This window comes from Nelusetta ayraudi, unplaced genomic scaffold (assembly GCF_046127955.1).
Source record: "Nelusetta ayraudi isolate G7.1 ecotype Tasmania unplaced genomic scaffold, CSIRO-AGI_Nayr_v1 ptg000011l, whole genome shotgun sequence".
NCBI classification, from domain to species: Eukaryota; Metazoa; Chordata; class Actinopteri; order Tetraodontiformes; family Monacanthidae; genus Nelusetta; species Nelusetta ayraudi.
In genome coordinates, this window is record NW_027466061.1 from 14,754,923 (window position 1) to 14,774,369 (window position 19,447).

General features: G+C 44.7%; 1 protein-coding gene across 2 annotated transcripts in view; it reads right to left on the reverse strand.

Annotated features, from left to right (window-relative positions):
* LOC142885139 (glypican-5-like) overlaps nucleotides 1-19,447 on the reverse strand; it is a 94,098-nt gene that overhangs the window by 25,269 nt on the left and 49,382 nt on the right. For both annotated transcript variants that reach the window (XM_076021302.1, XM_076021301.1), the window contains one exon: nucleotides 5,802-5,922. In XM_076021302.1, the coding sequence (XP_075877417.1) occupies nucleotides 5,802-5,922 (121 nt within the window). The remainder of the gene's footprint in view (nucleotides 1-5,801; nucleotides 5,923-19,447) is intronic.

Genomic DNA, 19,447 nt, shown 5'->3' on the forward strand with positions numbered 1-19,447 from the left:
ATCTGTCCCCTCCCTGTGCCACGCTGCCAGCTCAGTCCTGGCCAGTTCCCCTGAGCTTGTCCTCCAACTTCAAGCCTCCAGCCCTGCCCAGCAGACACGCAGCACAGTGGAGACACATCACGTTTTTCTGCAGTCTATTAATGGCTAAAGTGTAATTATTGAACATGCTGGAGGGCTGCCTTGAAAAATTGCTGACCCAACTCGCCACAATCAATGAAAAAAGCTCTTCTTTGTTTTCCCTTAGACTATTAAACTTCCTTTTTCAAAGAAGCAAAACATTTTCCCCACCTAGTCAATAAATTGTCAAAATACTTGCTGATAAAAAAAATCAATAGGTCTGAAGAGTGATGCAGCGATAATGTAAAACCTGGCCATATAAAACAGATAAAGAAGCAGCGGCGTGCTCATCAATCACATGTACAAGTGGACCTCAAGTACGAAATCCCAAACAGATCCGAACAGAATCCACTGCAGCTTTTCGGCACTTCATAAAAGAGAGCTGCATGCAGAGCTTTGAGCATTCACTCAGGACAAAAGAATAAAAATAAAAAAAATAAAAACTAAGTCAGATCAAGGACAAAATAAAATGTCTGGACCTTTTGTTTTTATTGTCCCTCCCCCCCAGCCGACGTCTGACTGAGAATGTGCCATTGTGCAAATTGACAATCTGACAAATGATCTGGTCCTAATATTCACATGGAAAAAGACAGGCTCTTTGGAAAAAGTGTCCCCACCCAAAAACAGCTGGACCGATGGCCTCGGCTCAAAACTCCACTTTCAAACATTTACTGTCCACATTAGCAACATTTTAAAAGGCCGAGAGCGCAAGAGGAGAGAAAGAGGAGAGAGCGCACGGGGGAGGACAGGAAGTTGGCCTGCTCACTTAATGGACGCTTTCACAGCAGGTCAAGGGATTTAGCCTCTTTTTCTTCTTTTTTTTTTTACCCCTTCACTCTGAGAGCGTTACAGCCTTTTACATACTGGACCTTTAAATGGAGAAGTTTTTCTGCAGAAAAACCATGCAAACCTGCGTGCCGAGGTTGTTGGTGGGGGGGGGGCTTTCCAACGAGCTTGTGTGAGGGGCTTAGCAGACACTTTGTAAAAATGTGGCTCTGAAGTGCTTTAAGTGGAGTAGATCGGTAGATGAGGGGGTCAGAGGCTATGGTGCATCAGTGGCAGCTTCCAAATCCTCTTAGTGCTGGGGTCCTTTGGGTCTGACTACTCTCCTATAGGTAGAAAAATACAAAAGTCCCAACTACGCTAATCCCAGGAATGGAGGGCACTGAATTCATTAAAACTCTAGTAAGGGATTAATTGAAATACCTGCAATACCTTTTTAAAGTAAATAAATAAATAAATACATAAAATGGATAATATCTCAATACCAGTGCACCTTTGAAGAATCTGCAGGAGAACACACACCTCATTCTAATCACATGCCACCATCTTTTATTTTAGAAATAGAGAAATAAAGGCTCGAATGAGCAACATTACAACGCAATTTAGACTCAATCTAGTTAATGCAAGAAACAAGATCTACATTATGTAACAATGTATTTTGTTTTCTCAAGGCCAGGTCTGCACTTGCAGTGCGAGGCTGCCAGGAGAATTCCCCTCCTGTTCAGCAGTGACACACAAGCTGTTGAAAGATAAATATGATTTAAGGTCCTCATCACTTATGCTTTAATGTTTTTATGCAGGATTTATGAGTTTGCATTTGCTGCGTCAGTGAGCGCTGTGATTATTTTTTTTTAAGACCTATATACTACACTTAAGGAAATACTAAACTTAACTCACTGCAACGGTAACAGAGGCATCTCTGACAGGCACTAATGATAACACAGCCTTCTAAGGAGTAAAAGGAGTCAAAACTGTCATTTATGGACTGGAAGCTGCTGCAAAGGTGCAGGGAGCCGGTTTGTTTCGGTGCACATGGAGAAGAAAACTGTGGCACTAAGATGTAAAAGTATTTTGTGAATGACTTTCCCAAAGGCTGTGACACTTCAAGTCATCCAACTCTGATTGTTTTTTTCCCTCTGAGGTGCCACGGATTGGGGAAAAAGTGCAGGCACTCAAATACTATCAGATTGGATTTTGGGTTCCTTCATACAGTATGTGGAAATAAATAGAATATAAATCAGGTAACTTGCCATTGTGTTTGTCGTTGCAGTCAGAAGCTTCAATAATGCTCTTCACTGGGAATTGCACGACTGACAAGATGACAAGGATGCATTTTAATGACAAATTACATTCACATACTAATCAATTGTATCCAATGAGCTATAAAGTATCATCCCTTTCTCCTTCACAAAAACCACAGCCAACTTTCTCCTTCGCAGGTTGCACAAAATTATGAGAGAACAAATGTGTGCGCAAATACAGACAAAAGGAGATTATATGCAGCAAGACTGAGACTCCAAAGTGTGCTTTGCCTAAGGAAGAAAGTCTTTTCAGGCACACCCTTTTCTTGCACCTCGCAAATTTTTATACACAATAGTCATGTTGTGATGAAACAACTGACTGGATATGTGAAGTCGATGAGCTGTCAAAACTCAACACGACAAAAGTTCCCATCTGTAAGACTGCGCCATCCTGCTAATTGATCGGAAAAATAACAGGCAGCCTAAAAAGCCCCATGGGCACGCAGCAAAATATTTTGCAACACGATGAAGAATCCAGATGGGCTTGCCAAAAACAATCTGGGAAAAGACTCATTTTGCGCATAGACTCGTCCAGCCGGAAGATCGTAATGACATCTGCACATCTGCCGGGGGCTCAGTGGCAACGGATAAAGAAAGGCGGGGACCTTGTCGGAAAGGTAGTGAGACGGCATCGGCGTCCTTGTACTTATTGATCCGTGATGCTAAACTCATTGTGACAACTATCAAATTGAATTTCAAACAAAGGACAGACCGCAAAAGGGAGGATGTCAAGGCACGTCAACGGGGAACAAGGTGTGACCATGTGAAGTTCAGCAGAGATGGGAGGTGATGAAACTCAACGGTCAAATCACATCACCCCACACATTTGGTTCACACCTCAAGGCTGCGTCCGACATCCGGACACTGCAGCTGGTGGGAGGTGTTGGAGCGGCCAGACCACCGAGGTCCCCGCGGTAATCAGAGAATCCACACAAGACACAGTGGAGTTTGTTCAAATAGAATCACAAGCCTTTGTGTTTACATTTGTTTACACAAAGAGGAGAAGGAGAAAGACAGAGCCGGTGATGTGCCGACGTTTTGGCGCTTTGATTTTTACTCGGATTATGCGGATCTACGTTATTTCTGAGTTATTGTTCAAATGATAATTCATTTACTGCATTATTGACAACTTGGGATCTTTTTACAAAGTGATTGGTATTGTTGTTGTTGTTGGCGTACCACTGAAATGCGATTAGAGTGTGGGAAAGAATAACTGGTGGTTTAGTTTGTTTCTTTAGCCCGAACTTTGCCTGGACAGCCGTGCAGGACTGTTTTGTGCTGGGCAAAAAAATTACAAATTGGACACCCTGCTCGATTTCTGATGTTGGTTGTTCATGACGTTGTCAGTTAGTTAGTGTGTCAGTTATAAAAATGGAGTAGTGCAACCCTTTGTATTTCAAGAGAAGTGGCCCATCATGAAATAAACACATGTATTTGCCTGTTTAACGTTTTAATGGTGAACTTCGCAAGTCTGTCACTTCTTTGCTTTTGTGGAGCATATCACTGTTGTCCAAATTTGCAGAAAAATGATGTGCAACTCCTCTTTAAAAGTTTAGAACTTGGCAAACAGAGTCTTTTTTCGCAGTAAGCGTGCTATCTCACCCCCAGACCTAAAATCTTGCAGGATTTCTGGTGTAAGCACTCGTGTGCTGAACCGTCTTTCTGCAGCCGAGGACAGAAAGCTCGACACATTATGCAGTCGAGCGCCCTGTGATCCCTCTGCTCTTATCTCCTGCAAACACAAAGCAGTCAGCCAAGCTCTGCCACCTGGTCCGGATTCAAGGTGGGCTTTTCAGCGCCGCAAAAATGTCAACAGCCAGCCGGCAACAACTCCGCTGCCACCCGTTGGCATAGCGACGCCACAATGGGGTGGTGCGTTCTGACGGGAGCGATCTGAAGCCGTCAGAGGAGGAGAACAGGTGGGTACGCTAACAATGCAGGATGTTCACTGTGGGAGGACTGCAGTCGGGTGGGAAATGAAATGTTGCAGGAGGGAAGTAAAAATGAAGAATGACGCAGTAGAAAAGGAGGATAAGAGAGCCTGACTTCCTCAACCTGAGCAAGGCGAAGCTTCCCGGATCGCAAATCTAAATTCAGATGCTGAAGTTGCAGCTGATCCTAGTTTTGTAGTCAAGACCGCACCAACCAAACCAAGACATTATCAAGACTAGAGCGTATCGAGATGGAGACAAGACCAAGGCATTGGGGGTTTGAGGCCGAGACAAGAACAAGACTGTATATATCAAAGAAAAAAAACAACAAAACAGAATCTAAAAGTATCTTTTTTAAATTCAAGTTTGCTTCTACATAGAACAGCAACATTTCTTTTCAACAAGGTATCTTTTAATAATTTGTAATAAGTTGCTGCTGTGTCAGCCATTTTAAACTTCATAAAATTAAAAATCGAATTAACTAGGAATAAGGGGGCTTGTCAGTCTGGGTGTCACAAACAGAGCGTAACAAGGTAGCAGCTGGATTCTTTTCTGTTATTATCTGTCAATGCAGTGCTGGCTGAGTCTCCACCGGTCTTGATCAAAAATCCCAAGTCCGCCCAGTCTGAGACCCCAACAAGACCGAATAAAGACGTCTCGAGGCCAAGACCAAACTCGAGTACTACAACACTAGGAAGCACGGCTTCAGCAGGTGTGTGATCGCTGCCATTTGATTGACTGATTATATAATTACAAGCAACAGAACATTGTTCCTATTATAGTGGCCTGCCGAGTGCGTGCAATGGTTGGAATTGTTCTTATGCCTGCGGTCTCCTGTATAATAAGAATCCGGTATTTGAGGTCTTCATGATCATGTGGTTGGCGGTCAGCCTCAGAAGTGAAAGGGAAAGAGCTTTGAGAGCTACCTGATGAGAGCAGAGATGGACGGAGCGATGACGAGTGAGGGAAGGCAGGTCTTCTGTCTGCAGGCCATAATTGTAAGGCTAACAAAAGGGCAGACGGGCGGCAGGGAACCCAATCCTGTTCCGTTTGTCTCCAAAAATAGCCTCTAGGGGCTGATATGAAATAGCCCTTTTCTTCTGGGCCCTTTTCACCACTAAAGCCCATCTACATGACAAACAGTGCCACTTTGAAGCTGCTTGTGTCGTCTCTGGCTATCCGTCACTCATTCCTGACCTTTTGCTCCCATCTGTCAGCTTTCTCACTCTCCCTCTCCCTTTCTTTCGCACACATACAGTGATGCACTTGTTTCGGCCACCTCTGTCCTTGTTGTTTATCTTTATTTATTGCTTGTGCTTGAAGAAAAAAATTAAGCATTTAAATGTCAGAAAATGACACACTCGCTGGTCAAAAGGGATTCATTTTAAAAGCTTCAGAACACAGGTGTGTCCCACAATCATGCCTGTGTCAATAATTACACATTTCCAATGAACATATTTGTATTAATGCTTGCTGAAAAGAACTGTCCTGTTTCAAAGAAGCAACTGGATGACAATTAAACAGTAGATCCACAAAGCAACAAAATCCCTGTTTGGCAAGTTATGAAATCAAGTCAGCATGCAAGAGGCCACGTCTGATACTTAAGCTGCGGCCAGTCAACCACACACACCCACAGGTGTGTCCGTATGCTTTGATGTGTACACCTTACCTGGATGAAGCGCTCCAAATCCTCCTTGACCTCGGCCAGGACCGGGTTTGGGACACGAACTTTGACCTCTGGGTTTTGCCTCTGGGCATGCAGACCGTTTCCCACAACTCTGCCGCCATAGCTGTGGTGAAAAGGAGGGAGCCGGGTGTCAGATATCAGAGGAGAAACCTGTCGAAAGCTTCCCTCTCATTGTAAACCTGTAGTCACAAATACAGTGTGGTAACGGATCTGCTTCTCAAATTGTCCTGTTTGAAATGGTATAGCCTGGACTTTGTTTTGGCATGCATATTATTTAAAGTTTCCTGCCGGGTCATTTGTACAGACATTATAGAACACTGATCATCTGAGGAAACCGCCCAGCACTTCTCTTCAAATGAGTCACACACTGACCAATTATGTGCACATAACACCTCAGCTGTAGTTAAGATAATAATAGGTGTGCAACAGCTGACTCTGCAAGCACTGAGGCCTTACACATCGTAACAAGGCTACATTCAAATCATTTGAGACTGTTAACTGTAGGCTCCACACAATCACAGCACTGGCCGACAACCAATACAACAATGGGTGTCAGAAGTTGCAGTCACCTGAGGCGGTAAGCTCAGAGTAGGGCTGCACAATTAATCGAATTTTAATCACGATCACGATATTGGCTGCCACGATTAAATTAAGCTGATCGTCGGCGATATTAACATTTAAAAAGCCGGCTACCGTACATGTCAAATCAAGCACTTTCAGTCATCCAACCACCAGGGGGCGAACGCAAGGTTAAGACTTCATTAAGTTGCCGAAATAGCAAGCGAGCAAATCCTGCAGCAGCGGCAGGAATTGCCGCAGCATAAGCGGCACCCTCAAATGATTCAAGAGAGAGAGAGAGAGAGAGAGAGAGAGAGAGTGAGAGAGAGAGAGAGAGAGAGAGAGAGAAGCGATGTCGGGAGCAGACAGTACAGCAGCATCTGGAGGTGAGGACCTAGTGTAGACATGGGCAAACAACGGCCCGTGGGCCACATCCGGCCCGCTGCGAGTCTCTCCCGCGTGAAGCCAGTCATAACCACCCCCACCCCAACGAAACTTTGTTGGCACGTAACTTTGCCGAGTAGCGTAGCGCGATAGCGATAGCGTGCTGCCCCCCCGTCAACGAAAATGCCGGGACGTTAGCGCAATTTCCAACCAGCACTACCCCACCCCCCACCCCGAGACATTAGCGATGAATAACGTCCGATGAATAATCGTGATTTTAATATTGACTAAAATAATCGTGATTATCATTTTGGCCATAATCGTGCAGCCCCAGCTCAGAGTTTGCCAACTCTCCGACAACCTGAGGTACAGCCCATATTGTCATCATCCATCTAATACATAAAATACTCAACACAAAAAACAACTTATCTTTACAGAAATACAAATAAGATTTTCCATTCGGAATTCTTTCTCTCAGTGAAAAATTGGAGGGATAACTGTTACACAGACACAGAAGCATCAAATCGCAATCCGTTTTAAACTTTGGAGACAACAGTCATGGCTCACAAGACAGACTCTCTTTTGTGCCAAAAAATGTATTGTGTGACTTTGAATTAAAAGGAGATCCGCAAGCGAGATGAATTCATTAGCCTCGAGAAAAGTCACAAGCACCTCAAATTCCCACAACCACAATGTTTTTTTGTTTTTTCACACAAATAAAGAGAAGTAAAAAAAAAAAAAACAGACACATCATCATTATAGAGTTAAAACAGTCCAAATATCCAGAAGTTGGAAAAATGCTTTAAACTACTACAGGCTCATTCGTCAGAGACAGAGCATGTTGCATGGAACACATTAGAAAAGAAACTCCATTATGCAAATATGCCTGCATCAATGCTAAATCACATAAATCAAAGGCGGTATAAGGAAAAAAGAAGAAAAAAACACCCTGACCTGCTTTTATGTTTGTTGTGTGATTGGAAGCACTTTAAATAAAATATGTGACTGAGCTCAGCCTTATGAAAAATGAAACAGAGAGACATGGTGAGCCGGACCCTTTAATCCCTGGCACGCTCCGCGGGTCTGCAGCTCGTCGGGGATTATAGCTCTTGATGTTGTCGTAGAGCCGTTGTTAAGCCAGTAACGGAGAAGCTAAAACATTTTCTACTGAAATATCTGATCAGCAAAAGGAAGTTTGACACAAATCCTGTTTATATTTCAGGTTTGAGAACGAAGGGATTTCGTACGTTAGCAAAGGGGATGATGGACTTTAGGGCCGTATTTCAGTCTTGTTGGTTGCAAATAACAGGATTCTGATGGTACAGAGCAGGTCAGCCAGCATGTTAGCATGCTGCACTCAGGTTGCCCAGATTATTGGTCATTTATTTGCTTTCGCAAATTTTTTTTTGAGAGTAGCTTTGCAAGACCCTGAGTGCAGGAGGAGTTTTCTTTTTTTTAATGAAGCATCACGGCGCTCATGCAAGATTATTGTAAACCGTGACTGCTGCTGAAGTCACTCCATGTAAAACTATTTCTAGTCACAGAGTTCAGTTGCTTTGCAGTGCAAACTGTCAGTTAAGACAGACATCAGCACTCTAAATCAGGACTGTTGTCAACAGCGCTGATAATGATGATGAAAGTATTTTTATTTTATTTTTTTAAATGAAACTCTATCTGAGGCTGAACCTGGTTACTATGCATAAATAAATAAACAAAAATCTAATGACCCATTATAAATCGTTTCACATCAAATGCCAGAAAATAATCCTTTTTTTCATTTTAATAAAAGGGCTGCCGAGACAAATTGGTCATAAAATATTTCACACACTCTCACACAATGAAATAACAACTCCATTCTCTTCAATCATTTAATAGGGGGGTGAAAGAAGAAAAATCAAACAGGTGGGTTTTTTAGTTTTCTACTAAAGACCTTAATTATATAAAAGAGGCATGCTATTATCTTGTCTGGACAATAAACTGCTGCTATAAAAAGCACAAACATGTACTTGTCCCTCTTGTTCCCATTGCTCAAGCTGGATATGCAGGATTGCGTCACTCCCACAATCCAGAGGTTAAACACCGGCAAGACGGGACGTAAACTCGTGCCAGCCAAGTCGTGTGGTTGTCCTCCTGCTGTTTACTACTGCTGGCCTCAAAATTTAAACTCCTTCACCGTGTGTATATACATACAGTTGAGAAGCTGAGCATTCCAATGCGTTTATTTAGTCTTTTTGAGATTGTTTTCCCAAATTTTAAAATTATGAAATAGCAGAAACAGAAAAAGCATTTTTTTAAACAAAGTTGTGAAAAAGATCTTAAAAAGCAAAAAAAGAAAAATCCCAAACAAAGACAAGAACACTGTCGTTTTTGGCTTCTGTATGTATAAACTGAACCAGACAAAAACATGAAACCACTTTAAGATGAATCTGAAGAATGGAAGGTTGAACAGCTCTGGAGACCAAGTGATGGTTTTGCTCGCATGCAGCACAGGGCTGATTAAGTCTGAGATGAAGTGCACAGACATGTTTATATGGATGCCCGTGATGCCCATGCATGCATACAACTGCTCCCGTGAATACCAGGGAAAAGCAATCGCAAAAAGTGCTGAACCCGAAGATCTCCGGCCCTGTGATCCAGGCGCTGTCCTGATGAGGCCTGAGCAGCTTCCGACTGCTGAGACAGCACTTTGCAAATCAGCACCATAATAAAAATGCTGGCCTCGCTTAACCCGCCATTGTGTCGCATTATGTCACGTCTTCCTCACATTCTTTTTTCCTCCCCCCTTCCTCCTGTTGTTGCTTATTTCCCTTCAACGCATCTGCAACCGCGGTCGATCCTCCAACCCTTGTCAAGACGGAAACATCCAAAAGCGAATCCAAGACTTGAACGCGGCTTCCTGGAGTCTAAGCCTTCGCTCACTTATTGGCTCGCTCGCTCGTCTCTGCACTTGGCCCAACATGACAGGCGCTCGGCTGGAAAATGAGCTCATCAGATGGGACGCTAATGAAAGGGAAGAGTCGGGGGAGCTTGGCAGCGCGCACTGGCCGGCGAATCACCCGGTTGTCGGGTTATGTTTGATATTATTTTACGGGTCTGTGACACAGCGGGACGACTAACTGATAACCAGCATTAGGAGGGACGCCGTTGCACTGTGCCATGCAGCCCGGCCTGATGTCGTGATTTTTGTTCAATCGCAGAGCACGCAGAGGGTTGTACAAAAACAGTCACTGCAGCACCTTGATGATATTCTCCTTAACAATACACACACACACACACACACACACACCGTCTGTGTGGTTTCATGGGGAATAAAATATTCAACTCACAAAGTAAAAAAAAAGAATGAATTAATACATAAAGCTAATGCCTTTGTGCAGATGTACAGCGTCTGACTCATGGCTTTCTGACTCTCCTCAATGGAAGTGACTAATTCCCCAGTGAATGACCGATTGATGGCTGCTCCTAAAGGCAGCTTTGTCTCCTGTCTCTTTCCCACTGCCTGGAGCACAGAGCGCCACTGACCTCAGCGCCCTGACGCTGACCGCCGCCTGAACTGTCTTGATCCCTTGGATGCCTGCAGGAATGCTCATGGGTTGCAAGGCGTGGGGCGGACACACAAGCACGCACACATACACACAAGAACACGGAATATTCAGCCTGAAAGGTGTGTGCGCCGGGTTCAAGTCCAGCGCTTGATGTAAATGGCGTGAACAGAACCGGGATGAGACTCAATAGTTCCTTCAAGGGTGTATAAACATTGGACTGGAGGTGAGGTCAAAATGCTGGGATTCAATCTCACTCTCACACACACACACACACACACACACACACACACACACGCGCACACCTTGCTCTCTATGCAGCCAACATTCATCGTGTTTGGAGGGAGTAAACAAATCTTCTCTGCTGGGCTCTTCTCTGCTGGCCAGGTCTCCACAGCCACTCATCTGCCTCCATCTAATCCCGTCTTCTGCACCCTCCTTCCCCACACCCAGGAACTTCTCCCCCTCTTCCACTGCATCCATAAATCTTCTTTTTAGTCTTCCTCTCGATCTCCTGCCTGCCAGCTCCATCCTCAGCAGCCCTGCACACACACTCACTGTCCCTCCTCTGTACGTGACCCAACCATGTCAGTCAAACCATCTGTCTTTTTTTTTTAATCATTATTGAGAAACACAATAAAACCTCAAAGTGCCGTCCACAGGAATGAAACGCTCTGGTTCCAACTTTTGATGCAGCGCGGTGAAACCAATGAGTTCAAAGTCGTTGGTGGAAAAAAGTGCAACTAACTGTGATGTGTGCACATGTTTATGCACGCGTGTGCATCCGTGTCTGTCAACGGCTGATCATCACGATCAAAAATCACAACATTTTTACATGCAAAAAAATTATTTTCCGTCTTTCAGGGAGTAAAAATCAAAAAGTGATTCAAACACGCTTGAGCTGCTTGCTGATGAATATTAATTTCACTTTTGCAAAATGAAACCTCAGTGTTTCGATTCACATCTCTGAATGCCTGCCTGCTGAATGGACATTTAGCGCACCTTTGTCTTTTTTTGCCAGTGGCATTTCACGTGAGCGGCTCCTCCGAAAACACATCAGGTGGTTTGAGAGCGAGCGAGCGAGCGAAGGAAGGAAAGGGGTCGATGATGCGGTGATTAGCAGGGAATCGGGGTGGTTTTTTTCTTCTCGTCCCAGCGTGCACTTTCACAGCTGTGGGTGGTTCTCTGTCAGCTGGCAGTGCTGCCATCAGGGTAAACAGCAAATTATCAGTGCATCACGAGGGAGCGTCCCTCCACCCTCTTCTCTCAGTGTGCAAGATTGAACACGTGTCGGCTCTCATGATTCATTCCCATTCACTGCTGCCAGCTCCAAGTTTTAATATCATTTCAAATGCTTGATGCTGCCTGCCTGCAATGTCTGTGTGGGATTTCTCTCTCCCTCTCTCTCTCTCTCTCTCTCTCTCTGTCTCCCCCTCCCTCCCTCTCTCTCTCTCTCTGTCTCTCCCTCCCTCCCTCTCTCGCGCGTTCTCTCTCTCTCTCTCTCTCTCTCCCTCCCTCTCCCTCTCTCTCTGTCTCTCCCTCCCTCCCTCTCTCGCGCTCTCTCTCTCCCTCTCGCTCTCTCTCAGAGTCAACATTTGACATAATGTGCTCCATCGGCGTGGCATTAACACCACTTTCATTTTTTTTTCTCCCTGTAGCGAAGGCAACAACCAAGGGGTAGAAGGTTCACAGCTTTTCACCCGCCCGCTATTAATGTGCAATATCATGTGGCGAGGTTAAGACGTCCAAAGGTCTGTTACATTTTCAGATATCCATTTTTTCACGGTGCACCCGTGGAGCAGGCATGACAAACTGGAAAAAGAGAAGCGAGCTCTGTAGGTCTCCAGTAAGCAGCGCATTTAGCCCTCTGTTAGTCGCCTCCAGTAAAATGCACTCGACTCAGCTTTGTTGAACACTTGACGTGTTTGGAGGGTGATCTCGAAAGAATAAATCCCTAACTAGAGGTGACAGGTTCCGTGCCCTTTTTGACATCACAATGGGGCCCGACAGTGTGTTCAAGCACATAGTTCTTTGTTTAAAGGATCTTTTTTCCCTGAACAACTTCAGTGAATTTAGCAAAATATGGCACTTTTAAGTGAAGGAGAAAACAGCCAGAAAGTAGAATCACTTCAGTTATTGTCACAGATTTAACGCCATTCTTTACGTTCATCACAAAGCTGCAAATATAAAATGTTCTTCTTAACGGTACAAGTTGAGCACAGAGCAAATATTTTTTGGTACAGCAAGATTGTGATCTCTGCGGATGACAGACCTCCTCACTGTTCTGAGGTGTGTCCGGGCTGATGCACCATGGTGTCTACAGCAGTCCGCAGTTCTGGATGAGACAACGAAACAACGAAAAATAACACAAACAGAGCTCCAGCCGTACAGCGCTACAGGTTTCAAGTGCCTGCCAGAGAAGCGCCGGGATCCAGGCGGATAAACACGCTGAAAAAGCCCTGAAAAATAAAACGGGGTTTGTCCACTCCGCAGGGAACGGCTCCACGATGAGCTAAATAAAGTTTCAGAGCTGTGAAGCCAAAACCCTTTAAAGTTTGCCCTGTTTATCCCCACTGATACCTCGTATTTCGAAGGCCGACTCCAAAAACGCAAACATTTTCTTTCATTTCTTAATTTATTTACACACACGCCCTGCTTGTGCTTCATTCCCCTCATTCTGAAAACTGAAGGATGTCGTCCCGTTGCCCAGAGCTGGAGGGACGAGGGGAAGCGAGGGGGGTAGAGCGCAGCCAGCGAACGTTACGAGCGCTGCTCGGATGTGTTGAAATACTCTGAGCGGGAGAGTTTGTTCTGAAAGGCCACGCTGTTCTCACACACTCGCACGCGGGCTGCGAGCGAGCGCGGCGGCCGCTCACTAAATACCATATAAGACAGCGACGGAGTGCCTGATGGGGCGCCTGGTCAAAAGCCACTTTGACAAATATTTAATCAACGCGACATGTTATGTGCACAACACACTGTCACTCCAAGCGTAAACACAGACGTGTGCAAACACACACACAGGGTGTTTCACAAGCCTGCGCCCCGAATTTGCAATGTGGGAAAACACATGCATGCGCACTCATTCAAACACACACACGCACGCACACAGTGACTGACGCACGCAAGCAAACACACAAACATGTGCGCAGCAGGTCAACCACAAGTACGGTTTCCCAGCAATAAATCGTGTTGAAATACATTTGGATTTGCAAACCGTGAAAGCATGGACGCAAAATAAATAAAGTGGGAAATTTAAAACTGTAATTAAGCAAATAAGGGACTGATTGGAAAATAAACAAACTAATAAACAAACACTGGATGCTCTTTTGCAGGACATCCTGACAGAAATGAGCTGGAGGCATTTGGTGCTGCAAAGACATAACTAATGGAAGGTGCAGACGAGCTCCGACTCTAGTTAGTCTTTTTGGTCTAATATTAAAAATCTAGTACGCACATCATCCAACAACAACGGGTGGTTGCAGTCGTGCCGTGTTGTTGTGATTTCGTTCAGCTTTGTGTTGCTTTCATAACTGACCTCCTTCCGTCTGAGCTCGGGGGATTCATAAAGGAAACAGTTTTGTGCTCGTTTCAAAAATCAGGATAATGAGGCTAAACTTTGAGAGAGAAAAAAACATTTTCCCCGCAGATCGACTAACGTGAAAAAGCAGGTCGCCAAAGTAGAAAACAAACTGCTAAAATGCACTCAAACTGTCCCGTTTCATTAAAGAGTTTCCCACCGCTGCAAGCAAAAATTCTGGCTAAATCCCAAAGCAGCAGACGCCCTCGAGCTGATCGGGCCGAGCGTGGCGAAAAGCTCCGAGTTAATATTTTAAAAGGAGTTCAGTGGAGGGCGCCGTGCCATGGCTTGGCAGGTGAAGCGATGGGCCCGCTGTCGTGACTGGCGCAGCCTCGGCGAGCTCCTGCAGTGAGCGATGACTCAGAGCCAGGCGGGGTCAGAAATCCGCTGGGCGGAGAGCAGGAGAGGTGCAGCCGCCCATGTTGACAACTTCTCACAAGATCAAAACCAGAGTCTGCTGCTGCACAAGCCGGCAATTTTGCGTCTGTTGATGTGAAATTAGCCTGAGAGAGTTTTGATGATCTCACGCTGGCTGACAAAAAAAAAAAAAAATCGATTTGGAAGTTCTTAGTCCAACAACTCTTTGACCTTTGACCCCTTGAATTCCTATTTGTCAAACCTTATCTGCTTCTTTGTGATGAGATAATTATTTTTGTCCCTTCAATCACAAAAGAAAGAGAATCCCAGAAATGCTCCCACTGTCTTCTCACCTGGTGGCCAGAAGGGAGTGATTAGATCACATCCTGGACGGCCACTGGAGCCACTTTATCATCTTGGGATCTTGATGCTTGGCCTCCAGAGGTTTTGGAGACGCTGTGTAATCGCAGCGAGTGTGGAAAACATCACGTAATTTATTACTATTAATAACGGAGCTGTGCGCTGGAACCAAAGCAGTCCGCAGGGCTGCGTTGCCCCCACTGGCGTCGTCCCAACTGGACATTTGCATTTGGTCTCAGACTTCACCTGAGGCTCACGCGGCTCTGAGGGTGAAATATGGTTATTGGCCGCGTGGTCGGGTTGGAATTACACTCCGGCTACACAGGTCCTTGCCGCTTTTTGCCTCTCCCTAAGTAGTCCCAGGGTGGTTTGACCAAGAGTTTATTGAGCGTTTGCACTGTAACGGCTATACGGTTGAAGGTCCGACGGCTCGGATTACTCACGGCTATTACGCATTGAAAGCACCGTCCTCGACGGCGCAATAAAACATGTCACTGCACCCAATGAATGACTCCCTTCACTTGGTACTTTGGTTTTCTTGATCTTTCATTTCTTTAATGCCATCAAGTGCATGAACCTGCTTTAGTTCAGGTTGGGTCGCATTTCAAATCGACATTTCTCTTTTCAGTTTGCCCACCGACTTGCAATCCTCGACTTGCAATGAAATTTTTAACCTTTAACCATTGTCTGATCTTTTGCAGCCAACAGAAATGCTTGTTTCAAGGTTAAGTTCCCAATAAATACATCCTTTCCATATATGAAGAAGCAGCACATTTACATTCTGGGCTCAACACAGGCTAGCTTGTTTCCGCCCTTCCGATCTATGACCTGGGTTGACCCTGCAGAGCCATAGTTTAAAGTAGGCTGCTCAGGAGGATGAGAAAACAGAACAAGGAACAGAACAGAACAGGAACAGAACGAAACAAGAACGAGGCTCAGCAAATGAGCTAGCAGACAAACATACAATTCACAACGAACACAACGAAAGCATCTGCGGCGCGTCTGCGGCGCGGTCATGGCTCCACAGCAGGCCACGGCCATTAAAGTCAGTGTGCAAGTTCACACTGGCCGTGGCACTTTGGAAAAATATGCAGCTGTTCTATTTTTCACGTCTCGACCGCGTCTATCGAAGCAGGTAGAATCATTCACACATTAAGTCAATGATTGGAAAACACTTTTGATTTTCATTATAATCTACAAAGTACAAATGGATTTTGTTTAAATATGTGCTGTATTTTACTGTGAAACGCTAACGTGACTTATCGGTTTCTACACTGTTCAGATCGGGCATCAAACACGAAAGCAGATTCCAAACTATAATGAACAAAATGCATGTCAATTTAAATATCTGCATTTTGTCTGACACCAGCAGTTTGGTGTGTAACTATTTTTCTACTAATACTTGAGACAGCTTGGACGGGAAAAAGAGTCTTGTTTCCCGGTGGCCTGCAATCCTCGCATGAATTGATCAAACCACTCCGTTCAGAAACGCGTTGTGAATTAAGGGGTTAGAGTCAGGCTGATGGAGTGGCCTACCAATTAAATAGTTGCAGAAGTTGCAGAAGAAGAAGCTGCAAAAATAAAATTCATTTAAAACGTTTTTTATTTTTTTTTTTTAACTAATTGAGTTGCTCCCGTTTTGCTCATCCCCATGGAAATGTTAGCGAATCCTCACTTTAGCAATTCAAAGCAAAGTAATAACAGTTTTTGCACCAATCACAAAGGCACCAGATCCAACACATAATCCCTCTGTCGACATCTCCAAACACCACCCGGATGATAAACGGTTCCGTTACTTTCTTGTTGGGAAATAATGATTACTTTTAATGAGCTCGTTTGCTCACGCTGATTCCAGCTTTCGGCTGTTTTTTTTCACCAGAGCAAAACATTGGCATACACTGCGCCCGTGTGGCCAACATGAGGTACTGAAGCCTTTTGGCGTAACGTTTTTTTTGTTGGCTGATTGTTGTGGATTTTTGGTTTCACTCAGGGCTGGTCACAGTAGAGGCCAGGCAGGCCTCTAAAAAAACACTATTATTATTATTATTATTATTATTATTATTATTATTATTATTATTATTATTATTATTGCAAATGTGTCATCAATAACAAATACAGTTCTAACCAATTACAGGAAAAGGGTGTGTTCCCTTGGGTTGGTTGTTTTTAAGCAGGAAAGGTTCATATCCTGTTGCCAAAAACAAATATGGCAAACTACAGTGTAAGTTAAGAGGGACAGCAAATCAGTTTAGTTTTTCTACCTTAAAATAATATGGATACGTGTAAACATCCTCTGTATCTATGTTTACTCCCACTACAAATCATTGCAACCTCCAAGTGACACGTAGTCTGGGTAAACTGCACTGTGAGAGCTTCAGTGAGTCTCCCTGAATACAAAAGAAGAAAAAGCACAATGCAGTATTTCAGGATTTAATACTATCCGCTGGCAGTGATAAAGACAGAGCACTAATTGTCTTGTGGTCTGCTTTGAAGAACGCCCCAGAACCGAGCGTCTCGACTGCATCTCTCATTGGGTGTAACTGTTCTCCACCTATCGCCTGTCGCCTGCGCTCCTGCTGGGCAGACGTTATGCTGGCTGACTCACACAGACTTGTGCCTAAATAAATTGGAACAGCAGGAACATCTCGTGTTAGTCTCATTTGTCTTTGTTGATCTATACTGCATGCAAAAATTATACCTGCAATATAATGGATTATTATTCTGTGGTATGAACTTGTGCTTTTGACACTTCCCTCAATTTAGGCAGCGTTTAACTTGCTGAGTATTACAACCAAGTCAGTAACAGCTTCTGACCAGCAGGTGGAAGCATTAGCCAGCTAGAGTTACGCCCACAAACGGTTAATTTTTCAAATGATTTTGTGTATATTGTATCCCAAATTAAATTGACCTCAAATAAAAAACAAACAAAGTAATGGACTATATGTATACACACACACACACACACACACACACACACACACACACACACACACACACACACAGACATACGAGATAAGTAAGTAATAGCTTAGTTATAACTAAGTATTTAAAAAGCATTAAATAAATAACTCAGGAAAATCTTCTGAAGTCTAAGTGAGGGGCAGGCAGGGCACGGAGCCAGCAGAGAAAACTATTCCCCCAGAGCGCAGATAGGGCACAGCAGCCTGTGATCCTCTGGTGCAGGGCGACCACCTGTTTGCCTGTCTGATCCGGGCCAGAGCACCCTGATCTGGCGCTTAGGGCTGACAGCTCCATTGTAAACCAGAAAGCGCAGGTCACACTCAGATGAAACTAAATACGGTGGGCATGGCGGCGTTTGATCTGGGCGTCAGTGGCTCGCTGCTCCGAGCGTCTGAGGGAAAAACACGGAGCAGTGCGAGGAGAGCGCACAGGCCGCCTAGCGGCTCGGTGGACTCGAGCAAACACAGGGTACAGGGGAGCTTGTGACGGTGCTGAGTGAGCAGTGGGCAGGGTCAGAGGTCAGACTGCCTGAGGCTGCAAAGGGCACGCAGGATGAACATAACTCAAAGCCATCCGCCTGCTGCCATCAACACATACCAGCAGCCGAGACGCAGCCATGCAAATCTGTGTGCGTACATATATTTGCGATCAGCAAAACGTCATGCAGGCGCGCACGCACACACACACACACACACACACACACACACAGACTCCCAAAGGCAGAAATAGTCCCCAGTCGCTCAGCGGGACGGACATTTGAGAGCACATTGTTGATAGAGAGATAGAGAGGCGGCTCTTGCCAAAGTGACTTGACACCAGAATAACATAAATGGCATTTTACTGCAGTGACGTGCAAAAACTTCTCCCTGGGTCGGTGGAGGAGGAAAAGAAGGGCAAAGGTCAGCCAACAATTATCTAAAATGAAGTCAGGCAGATGGCAGCGTTGACAAACACACGGCCAAAACGGCTCCTTTGGCCGAGGCCCCAGCAGCCAGCGTCACGTTTGTCAGGCTTATCTGTCAATCAGAGGACGGGACTTGGAAATGAGACGCATCATTGGTTTTGGGTTAAGACGGCTGGACAGGCTGGATAGCTGCGCAAATTAATCCCTGGAGTGCAGACACAGGCCATATTAGTTTTCATAAACCTCCCTCCCCTCTTGTCTCTTTGTTTTTGAAGCATATCACGCCTCAGTGAATTATGATGGTATTTAGTGGATTTGCGACTTTTCCAGATTTTCTTTTTTCTCTTTTTTTGAGGACCTATTTATGGAGCACATTGTAGCTACACTACGTTGAAAAAAAATCTACTATGTTATTGGCCTGTCCATCAACTTTGAGAAATGCCAAATTTCTAAATAGTTGAACGACAAAACACGAACAGATATTATTGGAAAGTGCAGTCATCAAAAACTTGGCCACAGAACAAACAAACTGTTTGCATGTAAACTTCATACATTATACTATATATACATATGATCAGATTTCAAGGCCACCGGCAGAAAAAAAGGCCCAGAGGAAAAACATGTTTGAGCAACACGATACCTGGAGCTGGACTGTTTGCGAGCTGTAACTATGACACTGTAAAATAACCATGATATCATTGATCGCTTTTATTTCCGCTATTTTCCAATAATTACCGTGGATTCCTGCAGATTTACACTGGATTCTCCCCCTGGAACACTCTGGGAATTCTGGCCTCAGATCTTGTGACCATACATGTTCTGGATGCAGCTCAGCATTTAGCCCCTCGTGCGTCGTCGCTCGGTCGGAAAGGCCGACTCCCCCGTGGCCCCCCAAAACAAATCTGATTACAGTGTTTTGGAACCTAGATGCATTGTTTTTACTGCAAAAGAGAGAGGATGTACATGTCTGGTTACAGTTACA